Source organism: Chaetodon trifascialis, chromosome 24, assembly GCF_039877785.1.
Source record: "Chaetodon trifascialis isolate fChaTrf1 chromosome 24, fChaTrf1.hap1, whole genome shotgun sequence".
NCBI classification, from domain to species: domain Eukaryota; kingdom Metazoa; phylum Chordata; class Actinopteri; order Chaetodontiformes; family Chaetodontidae; genus Chaetodon; species Chaetodon trifascialis.
In genome coordinates, this window is record NC_092079.1 from 2,977,539 (window position 1) to 2,994,674 (window position 17,136).

Consider the following 17,136-nt stretch of genomic DNA (forward strand, 5'->3'; position numbering starts at 1 on the left):
AGATCCAGCAAGAGTGTTGGAGTAGAAAGCAGAAAACTGGAAATTCTCAAGTACGAGTAACTTCAAATTGTACTGAAGTGTGGAGAATTTAGTGGCATCTAGTGGTGGGTTGCAGATTCCAACCAAATACCATCGCCTCACCCTACCTGTACAGCTGCTCTGTAGACAGCGACAGTGAAAACATACACACTATTCCAGAGTAGTTTTTTCTGCCATTTGCTACCACTAGATCCCCTAAATCCTGCACACCGGTCCTTTAAGTACAGTACTTAACTAAATGCACATAGTTACTTTATACCACCTCTTGAAAGTGCACATTTGCACATTACTAAAAGTATCAAAGGTGCTCATAATGCAGGGTGGCCTCTTTAAGACCGTCCTATTCTTTTCAACTATAAATGTGTGTGTGTGTGTGTGTGTGTGTGTGTGTGTGTGTGTGTGTGTGTGTGTGTGTGTGTGTGTGTGTGTGTGTGTGTGTGTGTATACATACATACATACATACATACATACATATATACACACACACACACACACACACACACACACACACACACACACACACACACACACACACATATACATATATACACACATGTATGTATGTATGTATGTATGTATATACATATATGCATATGTGTGTGTATATGTATACACATACATATATAAGTATATATGTGTGTGTGTGTGTGTGTATATATATATATATATATATATATACACACACACACACACACACACACACACACACACACACACACACACACATATATGTGTGTACATGTGTGTGTGTGTGTGTATGTATGTATGTATGTATGTGTGTGTATACATACATACATACATATATACACACACATATACATATATATGTATACATATATACGCATATGTGTGTATACGTATATGTGTGTATACGTATATATGTGTGTGTGTGTGTGTCTATACATATACACACACATATATACGTATGTGTGTGTGTGTATGCACACACGTGTATGTGTGTCTGTATACACACACACACACACACACACACACACACATATATATATATACGACTATTCTTGTCTATTCAGCAACTTGTTCAAATTCCTCCAAACTGTAGTTAAAGCACAGTGCCTGAGTGAATGTGCTTCTTCTCCACCTCTGCATCTGGCTGTGGGAGATACTAATGGACTCTAACTCATAATTTGTGGAAGTTGCTGTTATTTCCTGCAGAGGTCACATTAAGCGTCGCAAAAACGACACTGTTGACAAGACTTGTGAGCAAGCAGGGCGATGCACATTTGTTCTGAGCCAACATGAGGAAGGCTATTTGTCCCCCCGCGCAGTAAAACAGAGGGAAGACTATGGATCACGCTGTTGACATCAAGCGTCGCACAGTGTTTTCGCACTCTGAGGAACTGCAGCTCTGGTACTAATGTAGGCGTTTTCAAATAGCAGGTCAAACTTCAGGGCTATGTAATGTAAGAGCAGCACTACCAGAGTTTTCTAATCAACTTGAAGCAACAATGCGTCTTCATCACTCTTCAGGGGCAGTGATGTGTTTACTTGTTGAAGCTCCACAAAGACCTCAACAATGAATTATCTGTGCATATTACTCCAGTGCTCTTCAATACAGCCATTTAACTTGGTTGCTAAGGCAACAGGCTCGCTCGGGTGACAGCGGTGATGACGGAGCGATCGCTGACAGACTGACTTCAAGACAGACCACAAGTTCTTCCACTGGTGCAAAACACTTAGTCTTTTTTTCCCCCCTCAGTACAAAGGAAGCTGTATTATGCAATACTTTGCAACAGTGAGGTGGCGGGTCCATGCCAGTGACATGTAGGCTGTGAAATGAACTGTGGACTTTAAATACAGTTGGTCACACCCTGACAGCAGTGATTATGTTATTATGCATTGAAAGTCAGTGAAAGATGGGCCTTTTTAAAGATAAGATAAGATATTCCTTTATTAGTCCCACCGTGGGGAAATTTCCAGAATTACAGCAGCAAAAATAGAGGGCATCAGTAAAAAGGACATTAAATATCAAACAAGGAAAATTGAAAATATGAACATAGGGACTGATATTAAAGCGTGAAAATGATGTTTTTTGCTGATAAATATCCACTTCCTGTTCTTCAAGTGTGACAAGTGGACATGCTCTGCTTTGACAGAATAACACAAGTGTTATTTGACGGCATGAGCGCAGTCGATTTGCCATTTCCTATTAATGTTGCAATTTAAGTTAAGAGTATTAGAGAGTGCGGCTGTTCGTTTTCTTTGTGTTGCGCATCTTTGGACTGTGGAGGACCAAAGCACCCAAAGGAAACTTCTGGGAACTTGGATAAAAGTCTGCACGAAAGGCAGAGCCCTGCATTTGCACACAGGGCCTTCTCGCTGCAAGCAAGTGTTCTTTTCTCTTTAAACAATCTGGTTGTGTAAATGCAGAATAGTTGATGCCGAGAGTATTTCACACAGGCATTGGATTCTTCTGCACTACAAGGTGTTTTTGCACCCTCGCTGTCTTGTTAAAGGGCAGGTTGACTGTTTACATTAATGAGTAGAGAAAAACTTGAAATTTGCTATTTCGATGACTCAAGGAGTCACACTGTTAAATCAATTAAAACCATAAATTTGCCCTCATCCCATCGGCAAAGCCAATTGTCCCTGGAATTCAAACAAGTACTTCTCTGAAGGAACCTCTGTGATTCATTTTCTTATGTAATGATCCCACCTTTCAGCAGGGCAGACACAGGAAAAAAGCCTGAATTTAATTCTGAATAAGTGACAATGGGCAGGTAGCAGCTGCATCGTTTAGAGGTTAATTTACCCACTTCCATCCTCAGCTACATTCGATCTACAATTGTGATGCTGTTGGGCTCACCATGACAAGTAAAAAAAAAAATCCAAATCTGCTTTTCAGCCAGGCCTGACTGGGAATCCACTTTACAAGTTTCCACTTAGCTTGACACAAATTGCACCATGGCGAAATCCTGCGACCAACACCTCACCTCTAGATGGCTGTTAGGCAGGTTGCTTATCTACCACTGTGGCCTCCATTGCATCAGTCTGGCGACCAAGGGGGAATTACAGCCATGGAGCCCTTTTTGACATGTGTCCGTTAGAGCATTGGCAATATGGGTCAAGTCGTGGGCTAAAGAAATGAGTTGCTGTTGCCATGAAACGAAACTCGGAGAGAGAGCATTGCGAGTTGAAGCCCATCCAGCAATCAGATATGACGTTAGCTCAGATGTCAATTAATGATTTTGACTACATTTTGGAGGGATGAGTTTTCTGCCTCAAAAAGAGACGTTCGATTGGGCGCTAATGGATCCACTCCAGCACACATCAGCATAACTCACCATTATACTCCCATCTGAGAACCCCATAGATTTCAGTATCCGGTTTCATTTCGGTTTCCTTGGCGAGGCGGATCAGTCTTTTGTCAGTTTGAATTCTTCATCACCTCATTTGCTCCAAGCAAGGACACTCGCAAGGCTGAGATTTCTGACTTCCATGTGAGGCGATAATGGCGCCTTTACAAATGTCATTATGCCTCATGTGGAGAGCGGCGAACTTTGTTCCCTGAAACCGTGTTGATGAGCCACGTATCAGTATTCTGTGAGATATCAAAGCAAGCGTTTCTTTTTCCTTTCTGTTGACCTTATGACCAACAAATGAAGAGTTACTTATTGTTCTTCATCTGCATAAAATAAACACTCAGGCCCGAATGTCAGAGTATTATAGTTCATGAAATAGTTAGAAATTTAGTCGGTAAGATTTGTCTTCACTTCGGTGGCTAAAATGCTATGTACAGTTGCGTAGAGCTCCATCAAGTGGTAATTGCATGTCATTATGAGTGACGCCTCTCACATTACCGGTCATGTGGTCAAATGTTAACGTAAAATTATTGATTAGTGCATCTTCAACAAATCACGCTGCCTGAATTAAGAATAAACGCAGTTAAATAAAAGGTTGTGTTCCTGTTGGTGTTTGACAAAGCTTGGACGGACGGGGCTTCTGATTGTACTGACAGGTGCTGTAATTAAAGGTCAGAATTTAAAAAATATGATAACATGAACCTGTCTACAGCCATGCAGTGACTGTAGATTACACTTACTGTCTGAATGTCTGTCACATTTTGGAAAGGTATGCTGCATTCTGATGCTGACCTCGAGCCTCGTGCTAACTGACCATTAGCAAGCTCATTAGCTTGGTCCACCCGTGGAGCTAAACAAGAAGCCACGAGGACAGTTTTCGGCGTGCCAATGAGCAGATCTCACAAATGCATGCCACTTCGTGAACAGGTGGTTTTCATCAGGCTGAAGTCAGTGATTTGTGACAAGTTTGTCCCGTTGAGTTTGGTGAATCTGGCTTGGAGCAAAGTAAAAGAAGTTCTTGCGCATTTTCATTGCTGTTCCAAGAGGGTGGATGCAAGGGGGCCACAGCTGGAAGGGCCCCACAGACATTAAAGAGGGCCACCAGAATTGCTACAAACACTCCTGCTGTTTGCCAGCTTTATTTCTAATAAATAAAAACTCTTTCTAAAGATATCCCCCCCTCTAATAAAGTCATGCAAAGCCTAAACATGCTTGGTGTGATTCATCTTCCCTCTTGTCTGCTTCTCATCAACAGCTTCCAGCAGTGAGGCTGCAGGAGAAGTGATGCTGGCGGGGGGGTCCTCAGCGCAGAGCAGGCGCGGTGAACGAGCGGCGAGCGGGAGCGCGCGTATAGGAAGGAAGGGAAGGAAGGAACTGAGGCAGATCAGTCGCCAGCGGAGCCCAAGACGGCGGATGAACGGAGCCGAGCGTGTGTGTCGCCCTTGTCGTTTTTGTACAGCAGCGGAAAGCAGCGTCCGGCGGCGCGAAACCTGCCCGAAAATGATGCTCAAACTCGTCCATCTCCTCGGGGTGCTCGTCTGCGGCAGCCAAGGTAGGGATGCGCGCGTGAGTGCGTGGAAGCCTCGAGCTTGGTGACTTTGTGGACAAGTTGAGTGGATTTTGCCATCGTGATCTGCAGCAGGCACAGGGAGCTGAGGGGGAGAGAGAGAGAGAGAGAGAGAGAGAGAGGGGTGGATTGTTTAACTGGACGTTATTTTGTAGTTGAGGCACGTCTTGCAGGGGCCAGAATGCTTTCTAACTGAAAAGAGGGATTATGATGGGGTCCCTTTTTGGGGGGTGGGGGAGTGGGTGAGCTGTTGAGATACACACTCCGTGAGCAAAAAAAAAAAAAAAAAAGAACTGCTCATCATATGACATGGCTTGCCCTTGTTCTTTAATTGTTGTTGTTGTTGTTGTTTTTAATCTTTAAGGCAGCTGCCCCGTTTTGGTGCGTGGATTGTGATTTGCAAACAGCTGCTTCAATCGCCCAATTCGATCAACTTAAAACTGGCATCACGGAGACATGAATTTCCAACTGGACCACCGCCTTTCTTGTTTCCTCTCCAGTCCACTCTGTCTTGCTATACTGTAGAAACATGCTGTAGATCGGAGATCGCACGGTGGTACATCTCCCCGCAGCCTCACGCAGGCTCCGCGTGATGATCTCGGCCCGCGGTGCGGCCGCACACTGAAATGCTCCGGAAAGTTTGGAAATATGAGCCGCATTTGCGTCGGAGGAGTGACACCTCGGCATTAAGTGGGTGTCTCTCCGTGTGCTTGGCGCACCTGGTGTGCAGGGCCGATGATTGCCCCCCCCCCCTCCCCGTGCGCGCGCCCATGTGCGTGGGTTGCACGCGCCGAGGTAAATAAACACGTTACCTGTGTGACCGCTGCTTAGAAGCCCTGGCAGAGAGCGTGTGCACGGTCGCCTTTGGCGTGTCTCTGAACCTGATCAGCGAGGCGCATCGCCGTGTCACCGCGGGCCGAGCACTGCGAAAAACACCCAACTCCCGTAGCATCACATTTACTAGTAATCCAATTCTTAAAGCGAAAAAGATTTGCTGGGAGGGTGAGATTATTTTATCTCTCTCAGCACCAATTTACATGCATTTAAGGCGGGCTTCTGTGTTCCAAAAAATCTCGCAACAAGTTCATTTGCGTCGAGGATAAGGCGGGTTATCTCACCCCCTCGGCGAGATTTCTCCACTTGTTAAAAACAAACAGGTCTCATCTTTAGAAACCAAAAAGAGAGTTGTTAGATGGGCTTTTTTTTGCGGCCACACTGGGTTCCTGCCGCACAACGGCAGGTGGGGGTAGAGCGCTGCAAAGTGGTGCCACGAGTGGAGCCATAAGCCGGTGGTCGTTAAAGCATGTTGCATCTCATTCATTCACACTGCTGTGCTGGAGTCCTTCAGGGGAGCGGGTCTCAAAGCAGGAGTTTGGAGGGCTGCTTGAGGAGGCTTCAAAGGATCCAGAAGAAGAAACGGAGACTCATAGATATATTTTTACTCCACTCCAGTGTGCTGCACGTCACCCCAGTTTGAGGAGGTGTAAAAATGACAGTGAATTTTAATAACAGGTCCCTGTGACACTGCTAATGCATAATTCTAACACTTGTCCCAAGGAGATTTGTGTCGAATTTAAGGCTAGAAACCAGGAGCTGCCTTGTCATGTGGATATTTGTGGGACACGGCTGCGTCAGATGGAGCCCACGTGATGTTAATGTGTGTTTGTTTTGGCGGTTTTTGGCAATGAAAACAGCAGCAGACCCTCAAAATGAAGATTTCAAGCGTGCATGAGTGGGATGCCTCAGGCCACCTCAGCGTTTTGAGAGGAGTTTGATGGTAGTTCGTGGATCTATTTCAATGAAAATGCATGAAGATGAGGAGCTGCAGTGAATTGTGTTTTCATTTGTTATTACATGGAATCCCACTGAGCTAAAGCAAAGAGACATAGGCGATCCTGTTCAGCAGTCTTAACTGGAATATTCATTGCTTTGTTTCTTTCCCTTTGTTGCAGTGATGTTACATCACCCCCACCAACCAATTTCCATTCTTATCATGCTTTTCATCATAGCAAAGTCCGCACAAATTGACCCATTAACAATGCAGAGAGCCCGCTGTAATGTGAATAATAAGGCTCGTCTTGACTTGAAGGGCATGTGCTGGAGCCTGAGCTGGATGCTGAGTTCTGTGTGTCAACGTTTGGGCCTCGGAGCAGGCACTAAAACCATCAGTGAGACGACCAGAACCAGAAAGACCAATTCCCCACTTTATGACGACAGCTGGAGTCAGCCAGGTGCCCTGGCTCCTGCCACACTAACTGCAGATCTCCTCTGTTCTACCCCCTCTGGCTCCTGAAGGAAAACATTTGCTTTTGAAGTCCCAGCTCACCGTCTGCCCCCCGCTTCAGTATGCATCCTTGAAGGTTTATGTATTTGGCTTTTACCGATGCTTAGTACAATGAATTATATGCTTGCTTGGGCTCGCCCGGGACTCGCCGATGTGATGTTAAGTGGCGTAATTAAGATATTTTGCTGTATCTCTGGGGGGGGGGGGGGATGTCAGCGGCTCAGGGTTTAAAAGATTTATGCCCCTGTGCTTAAGTGTCTCTCATTGCACCTTGAGCACCAGCTTACACGCGTGTTTGAGGTTTGCTTACATCCTTTACTTCTGGTTTATGTATATATTCACATGAGCGATTGTTGATGCAGGGACACACGCACACACTTCCCCACACATGCATACTGTACTCAGCCTCAAAGCACACAAATGAATCATCAGGTAAATATTTATGAGGGTCGTTCAGATTTTTTTTTTTTTTTTGAATTTGCACTGCTACAGAAGCGTTCCTGTCGCCCCAGCCGTGCTGATAACTTGACACTGCAACAGTGCCGCGCACAGTTCTTACCACCATGCAACAGCAGTCGCAAACTCCTATTAAAGACATGCAAAGGTGTTCATGAAAGAAATGGCCCGTGTCTTGGTCCTGCATGGTGAAATTGATTGCATTATTTGATTAATAGACCAGGACAGACAGCATACATACAGAGAGCCAGTGTATATATGAAAATGGAATCGCCCCCTCGAGGCAGCCGCATATGAGAAATCAATTTAAGGAACGACTGGAGTCAGCAGGCCTCTGAATTGTACAAAGGGCAATCTCAGTGTTATGGATATGCTATTTATTTGCCTGCAAGCTTTTGATTTCTCATGTGTGCCCTTTAGCACTCGATCCGCGGAGCTCAGACCTCGGCATTGAGTTTGTACTCCGCACATGAGACAAGGGGAGAGTGTTACATTCAAAACACCTGGATACATGAGAAAAGCACTGCCGAGCATCTGTGCTGCAGGGCTGTTGTCAGCTCGCAGAGGATGAAATGGCAGAAATGAGGCCGGCGAGGAAATGAGCAGTCTTGTGACATGTGAAAATTGCCATATTTCTAACTCTTACCAACATATGTTCCAGTCTGAGTCAAAGACCGGAGAACTATTTAAGTATTAAAGAGTCAGAACAAAGTGCAAGACTAGAACTTTGCCCAAATGCTTTTTTTTTTCCCAGCAGTTCTAGAAATTCATGCATTTTTCTCTTAAACTTTCTCATTTATACATATGGCTCACTGGACTGGCCAACTGGATAAATGACCACTAAGACATGGACGACGAGCAGCACTAAATGACCACAAAATGACAGAAAGAGATACAAAATGATGACAATGACTACGCCTTTTGTTTAGTAACCTGTCCACACATGTAACTACTTCACTGGGTAGTTTAGAGGTCAGCTTTAATGCACTGCCTTGCTCACAGGTGTCCTGAAAGCCTCTGTGTACAAGCTGTACAGTCACCAGCTCCCAGCTCAGTTAACAGGATTAGTATCAGGGATTAAGAGAACTGTGTGGCAAATATATATATATGTTTGTACTTATTTGTAGATGTATTGTCTGGTAATGACACATTTTTGGCTTTTAAGTCATGTAGGTAATCGCAGAGGTGCTGAGAAGAGCGATTACATTCCAAAAACAAGCTCCAGTAGGTGAGACTGAGCTCTTTGGTCATTTGCAATGCTTGAAGCAAAAACATGTTCACTAATGCCCTCTGCCAGCCTCAGTCTATTTTCACTCAAATTACCCATTATTATCGTGGAAGTGACTAATGTTCTCCTCGGGGAGTCTCTCCCGTCCGCAAGCCAAGAAAATGTAGATACACTAAGCAGTAGGGGTCCTCTTGTAGGAAGAGTTTGGCGCCGCTCATTGTGTTCTATGTTCTGAATCCCAGAAAGGCAAAAATTGGGAAGGATAGAGTGAGCAGTGAGGAGATTTATACAGAGGCAGGAAGGGAGGAAGAGATAATGTTTAAAAATTCATTCAATTCAAGTGAATCTGATTGCATCCGGTTAAATCGCATTGCCAGAGATTGAATCAAACTCCGCGGAGTTACACTGTGCCAAAATTAATAAAATGTAATTGAATCCTGTCGAGATGGAATCAAATTAGGCCAGAGTGACGTGATTGGAGGAGGCAGCTGCTGCATGTTGCTGTGCGCTCCTGTGGGTTTGTCTGCTGTTTTACATCGGCTTGGTGCTCGCCAAGCAGGAGACCCTTTGGCTCCTGCTTATGTGTGTCCTGCCAGTCTAAATGCCAGTCTAACTAGCAGGCTAATAGGCGGAGCCGGGATGCCAGGGTGACAACAGAATCAGTGGGCACTCTGGCTGGCTGACTGACAGATGGATGGAGGAGAGTGGTCGCATGGTCTTCCTCTCCCCCTCCTGTTGCTCGGTTTATTTCTGTCGCCTCTGCATGGCACGTGCACACACACACAGTTGCGCACTTCACAGTCTGCTCCTGCGAAGCACATCCTCTCATGGGATGCTGCGCTGTTGGTCTGGGGGTTTACTTTTTGGGTTTGGGCACCGGACGGCATGATTAAATGAAGAACAGAGGGATCAGAGAAATGGCAGAAGAGCTTCAGAACCACTCCAGCTTGGGCTGCGCGTTTTGAGTGACCCACATAGGTCGTATTAATAACTCCACCGACGGCTCGGGGTTTGTCTCACAGTGGCGCAAATCATATGCAGAATCAAAAATGGCAGAAGAGGTTTTCTGCGGTATAAAAACAAAGTGGCGTCAGCGCGAGCTGAGGATGTGGCTATTTTCAGGAATGCTTTTGATGGTTGATGCTGGTGTGTGAGCAGTGGGGGGTGACCTGATGTGTCAAGACAAAGGTGGTGTGTGTAAACTTGCATTAACACCGGCAAAATATAGATTTTTCCACCACATTGAGTTTGCCTTGTCAGTTTGACGTCAATATGTGAGGACATGTGTATATTATATATTTTTAATGTAGAAATTGTACGTATTTTGTTCTGTTCTCATGTGAATGAAGCTTTTGTAAGAACTCTCAGAGCTCTTTCATTTGCCCGCCTGATAAAATATTCTCATTTGTGGACTTTTGTGAGAATGCACTCAGGTAAAATTGGCCCTAAAATTTTGAGATATTTCTTTGCAATCCTTTCTAAATTCTTATTAACTTTTCAAAGTAAAGCGCATACCAATCTTACACGTTACAAGATATTTCTTTACAATCCTTTCTAAATTCTTATTAACTTTTCAAAGTAAAGCGCATACCAATCTTACACGTTACAAGATATTTCTTTACAATCCTTTCTAAATTCTTATTAACTTTTCAAAGTAAAGCGCATACCAATCTTACACGTTACAAGATATTTCTTTACAATCCTTTCTAAATTCTTATTAACTTTTCAAAGTAAAGCGCATACCAATCTTACACGTTACAAGATATTTCTTTACAATCCTTTCTAAATTCTTATTAACTTTTCAAAGTAAAGCGCATACCAATCTTACACGTTACAAGATATTTCTTTACAATCCTTTCTAAATTCTTATTAACTTTTCAAAGTAAAGCGCATACCAATCTTACACGTTACAAGATATTTCTTTACAATCCTTTCTAAATTCTTATTAACTTTTCAAAGTAAAGCGCATACCAATCTTACACGTTACAAGATATTTCTTTACAATCCTAAATTCTTATTAACTTTTCAAAGTAAAGCGCATACCAATCTTACACGTTACAAGATATTTCTTTACAATCCTTTCTAAATTCTTATTAACTTTTCAAAGTAAAGCGCATACCAATCTTACACGTTACAAGATATTTCTTTACAATCCTTTCTAAATTCTTATTAACTTTTCAAAGTAAAGCGCATACCAATCTTACACGTTACAAGATATTTCTTTACAATCCTTTCTAAATTCTTATTAACTTTTCAAAGTAAAATGCATACCAATCATACACGTTACAACTCTGCCACAGACACATCGCAACGTATAAAATGTAGACATCTTTTGCTACGGCATATTCTTGTGCGCCGAACAACCAGGAGCACCGAGGTCTTGTCTGAATTTGCCAAGTTTAAAGAAAGAAGTCACACCCTGAAGTCAACCCCCCAAGACATCTTCACACCCCTTGCCGAGTCTCTGTGTCTGACATTGCACATAACACATTACTCTTCGCCGCAAATCTTTCGGCTTCTCAATCGTCTGTGAGTGCATGTGTTTCTGGAAAGGCCTTGCCCAGGTGCACCTGCTGAGCAGATATATATGAGGTGTTAATGACAACACAGGCTTTGTTTATCACGTTCCGCACAGACCCTTGCTGTCAGTCATTTCACAAAGCAGGCTACGCTGGAGAGATTTAATTAGTCTTCCTATACCCCACTGTCGCATGTGTCGCAACATTCGTCTGGAGTTTGTCTGTGAAAACATTAACGGTAATCTATGTGCAATTTGTTGTAAATGGACTGAAATGTTCAAAAACCCGAGTATGGCTTTTTAAGAGTGAGGCAGAAGTAAAAAAAGAGACAAGAAATTGGCTGAAATCGGGCGGATAAATTGGGACGGGCAGTGAATCGGCGCAGCCGTTGGTACTGTAAGAGGCTGCACAGCAGATGCACATGCAGAAATAATAAAAGCTCTTTATGAGTCATCACTGAAAGGACTTTTTCGTGGAAGCGGACTGATGCACTGCAGCAGGTGAAGCGTAGTGAAGGGGGCTGCCAACACACTGACAGATGAAATTTGGACTCAGAAGGCAGTAAGATGGACATAGACGGATGACAGCAAGGGGTGGCTGCATGACAGATGAACAGACAGTTGAATGTGCTAACATTGAGACACAGATAGAAGCATAATGAAGAGCGGCTATCTATTGACAGCCAAAAAGCAATATTTTTTTAACTTCCCTCCTGCTGGATGCGCGCCTAACGTCAAGTGAGCATTCGTTAGCGCTTGCCCACAGAGGCTGCCGAGTGCCTATATGGTCCATCACAGTGATTGAGAATGGGACTAATGCTAATTGTAGCCGTGCTGGCTGGCAGACACTAATGAGAGAGCGGTGCAGGCTTTTGGACACACTTATCAGAGTGTTGAGACAAGCCGGGGAGTGGCCTTTATTAAGCAATCCTTAATGTGTCTGCGCTTGGGTTAAAAGCTTATAAGCTGGAAAAAGCAATGCTGGGTGAGGGAAAGGGAAAGCCCTGGAAGATTTAAGGGCAGGGTATTGAACCGGAATATGTTGGTAGCACCGAGTTTGAAAAGCGGTCAAGTGCCAAGAACCGGCACTGAACCTCTGGCGAGTTTTTGTTCAGAAAATTGCTGTTAGAAATCAAAATGTTTCCGACTTGTTCATTCAATACAATATTGAACATTTGAGTTTTAATTAAAAGAAGGTTTTGAAGAAATACCTTTAAATTTCTCAAAGTAATGTCTCATGGCTGTGGTACTGAAACTTGGATATTACTGCAGCTTGTATCAAAAACCAGACAACACCCAGCCCTAACATTTTGACGATCGCAACACAAGATCCATTTAGTAGCTGCTCTGGAGCTTTTAATTGTCGTACACAATCTTCCTGAACAAGTGGAGTTTGTCTAAGAGCTGTAGATGAACAGATTTCCCTTTTCTGACTTTGCACTTAAAGGCTTCTCGTCCACAGCGACCAACTTTCAGCGATAGGATCCCTCTCAGCAGTTGTCATGGTTTCGCATTTGGATATTCAACATTTTTTTTCAAGCAATTGAGGGACATCTTTTACGTGTGGCCTTATAAAATAGGAGCCTTCGAGGGAAATGTGATCCATTTTGTTGTCAAGCACTTTTGGCTTTATTTTTGATAGTGGAAAATATGGAGGTGACAGGAAATGAGTTGGGGGGGTGGCAGAGGTCTCTGGATGCACTCAGACTGCATCTTATACCCCAAGGCTGCCAGGACAAACTTGTTTAAAGCTGAGATAATAACATAATATCAATCAATAGATAAAATCTGCTCTAAAATCAAGTGACAGTGGAAAATGAAACTGAAACCTCGACTGGAGCAGTTAACTGAATGTTGTGAACCAGTCTCTCTGTTGGCTGCTGTCAGCTGCTGTCTCCTCTTTTCTCTGCTGCCATTGCAATCTGAGTTTTCCCTTTGAGCCTACAGTATTAGATTATCTTCTGCTGTGTTGTGCAGTACTGTATCTATCATATTTCCTTATATCCGTTCATCCATCCATCCATCCATCCAGAGAGTGGGCCCTTGGCTTGTCATTCCTGCTAGTTAATTAAGCCAAATTGTGATTGATGGACTCTCAAGTGAATAGTGTGCGGTCCCGTTGCTGACCCGCCCAAGGAGATCAACCCAGCTGCCAATCACACCTCACAATGGCCTCGTAACTTCAATATTGAGGCCATACCCTCACATAACCCCCTTTCCGCTGGTACTTCCCAGCATCAAGATGAGGTTGTCCAGTGTCCTTGTGGGATTGGTTCTGCTTGGAAATGATGCAGAGGCCATCTTGAGAAGAGATCAGTCTTCTCAGATTTCTTGCCCGGTGGCCAATATCCTTGTTTATGGGAGTCAGTACTTGATGAGGAATAGATGAGAGAGAAAGACAGAGCGGGAGGAGGAGGAGGAGGAGGAGGAGGAGGAGGGACACTTGAGATGTACTCGCAATGCAGCAGAATAGCTCGCTGTGAGGCCAAACAGTCTCTGCTCTCCTGATTGCCTCTCCATGCCAGACAATCTTCAAACGGAATCTCCTAATGCAATGTGGGCCATCTTATTTTTGTTTCCATCTCTTCTTGTTTGACTCCTCTCTTCCACTTTCTTGTCCCTTTCATTTCTTCCTCTTTTCATGTGCTCGCTCAGTTTCGCGGTCCTCCCACACGAGTCTCATCACCAGCGTCTGTAGGGGGAAGATATCCTGTTCTCCCCGATGTGGGAAGCTTTTCAAGCAGCACCCATACTTAATGGTATTTGCTGGGGAAGCTAATGATGTTTGTTGTTCTGCTGCTCAATATAGTAGTTATTAACAGCAATGGATTTTATTTAACTTGCCTCTCTTCTCTTCTGCATACTGGCGGTCAGGAATTTTCAGCTGTTTCAGGGCTGTTCTGTCAAGCATGTTATTATCTCTCAAAATCATAATGATCATTTCACAAACACTCAGAAGGTGCACCAGGCAAATTGTAGGCGTGTTTTTAATTACTCTCTATGCCTGCATAACTTCCCATCATTCCTAGCTGGCCTTCTCTCAATGAGGGCACTCTGGGATTGCTGTCTCCCCGCCCACTATCCGTAGAGTTCCCAAGGACGCGTGCCTCCATGGGAATACACAAAGGATTTCTCCGTAATTAAAGAACCCGTCTTATCTTTACTTAGATCAGATGTTTACTGATGTGCTGGCACTCCAGGTGAAGCAAGTTTTCTCACGTGTCAGTCCCAGTCCTTCTCCGCCTTTGAAATCACATGAGACACCCGGCTGAGGATATTTTTGGATAGACTTCACTGTCCTACCTTCTAAACCTTGTTTTTCTTTTCCCGCTCAGTCGATGTATGTGCAGAGAAAACCTGATCATAGCGATCTCCACACTGCCTGCATGAATCTCAAAATGCCGAATTCCCACACATTACCGTTGTTCCTCGCTAATTTGACCTCATTCGTGTCAGTTTGTGCGCATTTAAAGGTAGAGCAGGATCAAGAGTGATGCTGGAAGAAGTCAATGAGGAGGATTTGTGGGAAGAGTGCCAGCGTTGGCTATCCTTTGATGTGAATGTATGTGCTTCAGGGCATGAGTCTTAAGAGAGCCTTGTGATCTCGTGCGTTCACGTATGCCTTTCTAGCCAGCAGGGTCTTGATGATAGAGCCTGATTGTAATGAGCTCCATAGCGGCCAAAACATGAGGAAAATAAAGACCGTTAATATGCAATCCCAATAACAGAAATGCTGGGACACGATGTAAAGCATTGATAGAAAGCAGAACGCAATCATTTGCAAACGAACTGTGTTTACTGACAACAGTTTCACAAAGTGTTCCTGAGCCCATGTAGTAACATGATTTCTACAGTCATGTTCACGAAGTGGTGAACCTCGCTCCATCCTCAGTGGTAAATGACTGAGCCTTTTGAGGATGCCCCCTTCAATCACCTGTTATCAATGAACCTGTTTACCTGTGGAATGTTCCAAACAGGTGTTTTTGGAGCATTCCACATCTTTCCCAGTCTTTTGACGCTCCTGTCCCAACTTTGAAACATGTTGCTGCATCAAATTCAGAGTAAGCGTTTATCTACAAAAATCAATGAAGCTGATGAGGTCAAACAATATCTTGCTTTTGTGCTGTTTTCAATTGATTTTATGTCAGAAAGAATTAGCGAGTTAACAAACAGTGTGCTAATTTTTGGGGGAATTGAGGTTGTATGATATTGCATCTATATGGCATCGATTTTCTCATTGCGATAGATTGTTCAGCAGGTTTTCTTTGTGTTGAACTAATTCACAATTTGGAAGATACATTTTGTGTTTGTCTGATATTGGTAATCCTTCGTAGCTGGTTGCTGCTCGTAGAACTCCACCGCTATCTTGTTCGCTTGTTATTGTGGCTATTCTTCAGCATGGACTTTGTAACAGAACCAGATTAGATTTCTCACAGCATGCTATGTTTTAGGAACAGAGTGCATTCCAGTTAGCTGAAGCCTGTATATTGCTCCAAGAACTGAGATTACTTTTATTTCACGCTGCTTTTCATCCATCCTGGAGAGTCTGGAGTAGGCGACCAAAAAAAATGATAGATCGTCTCGGCACTTGAGGCGAAAGCCACAGCCGCGGACGTGGAGAAACATTGCAATGCAGCTCCTCAGTCAATAAGCAACAAGAAGCTTTGCTGGAAGCTGCAAAGGAGATGCAGTGCTGGCTGTGGCAGCTCTCTCCCCAAGGAGGCAGCCTGAGCCACAAATTAATAGAGCGCTCCCACATGATCGGGGAGTTTCATTTGGAACCGTCACGCTACATAAAGCCCCACAGAAATGAGGAGTTCACTGAGGTCCCCCTCCACTTCCCCTAGAGTCCCCAAATAGCCTGTGTGATTGTAACACTCTGCCCACTGCTCCCCCACCTATGCACCTCCCTCCATGAAACTCCTGGGCAAGGCTTTGCCCCATGCTCATCCTGGTCCAATCACCACGACTCATTGTCTCCTTTTTTTCCCCTTCAAAATGTCTCATTCATACCCTGGTGCCCCTTTTGGTTTCCGAGCTCATAGAGTGCCCCCTAAAATACTTCTACGATATGAGTTACATTAAAAGTTCCACAAAAGAATCTAGAGAAAGCCTTAAGTGATAATAATTAAAAATGAAGAACTTGGGAAAATATTTCAATTTCATCCAGCTGCCCTGATTTGTTGGCCTACAAATTTTAAGCACGTCTTAACATCTCTGCAAAACTCATTTGACAACAGCGTGAAATTTTTAGTGACAAATGGGGAGAGTGGTGTGCCCTCAAGGCCCGCCTCACTCTTATCATTATCTTTGCAATGCCTGAGATTAGACGCAGCAACCAACTCTCTCACAACAGCATGCCTCAGAGGGAGGATTAACACAATGACTAATCACTCAACACACTGGACACAAAACATACAGTACTGATTCATATTTTCTCACAAAGTCTACTTAATAAAATTTGGCGTTGAGTATTTGCTTGTGGCACAACATCGTACACAACTATATATTTAGAGAGAATAACCCAATCATCTTTTTGTTTCGCTGGAACAATTCGCACAATAGTGGCTTTAGGAAATATTTAAAATAGAGTATTTTTCTTTAATGCCTGACATTTTTCAGGGTCTTCAGAAGCCATTTTAAAGTGTTGTGATCATGATGACAAACTAATCCAGATCCAGAAGTTCAAATGCACAAGGTTCAAACGAGCATTATTGCTAGTAG

At 43.8% G+C, this 17,136-nt stretch overlaps 1 protein-coding gene across 2 annotated transcripts in view; it reads left to right on the top strand.

The window, feature by feature from the left end:
• The first annotated feature begins 4,686 nt into the window (after positions 1 to 4,686).
• The window catches only part of LOC139327813 (neural cell adhesion molecule 2-like), a 282,545-nt gene continuing 270,095 nt past the window's right edge, over positions 4,687 to 17,136 (top strand). For both annotated transcript variants that reach the window (XM_070957814.1, XM_070957815.1), the window contains exon 1: positions 4,687 to 4,911. In XM_070957814.1, coding sequence (XP_070813915.1) covers positions 4,773 to 4,911 — 139 coding nt within the window. In that variant the 5' untranslated portion in view covers positions 4,687 to 4,772. The remainder of the gene's footprint in view (positions 4,912 to 17,136) is intronic.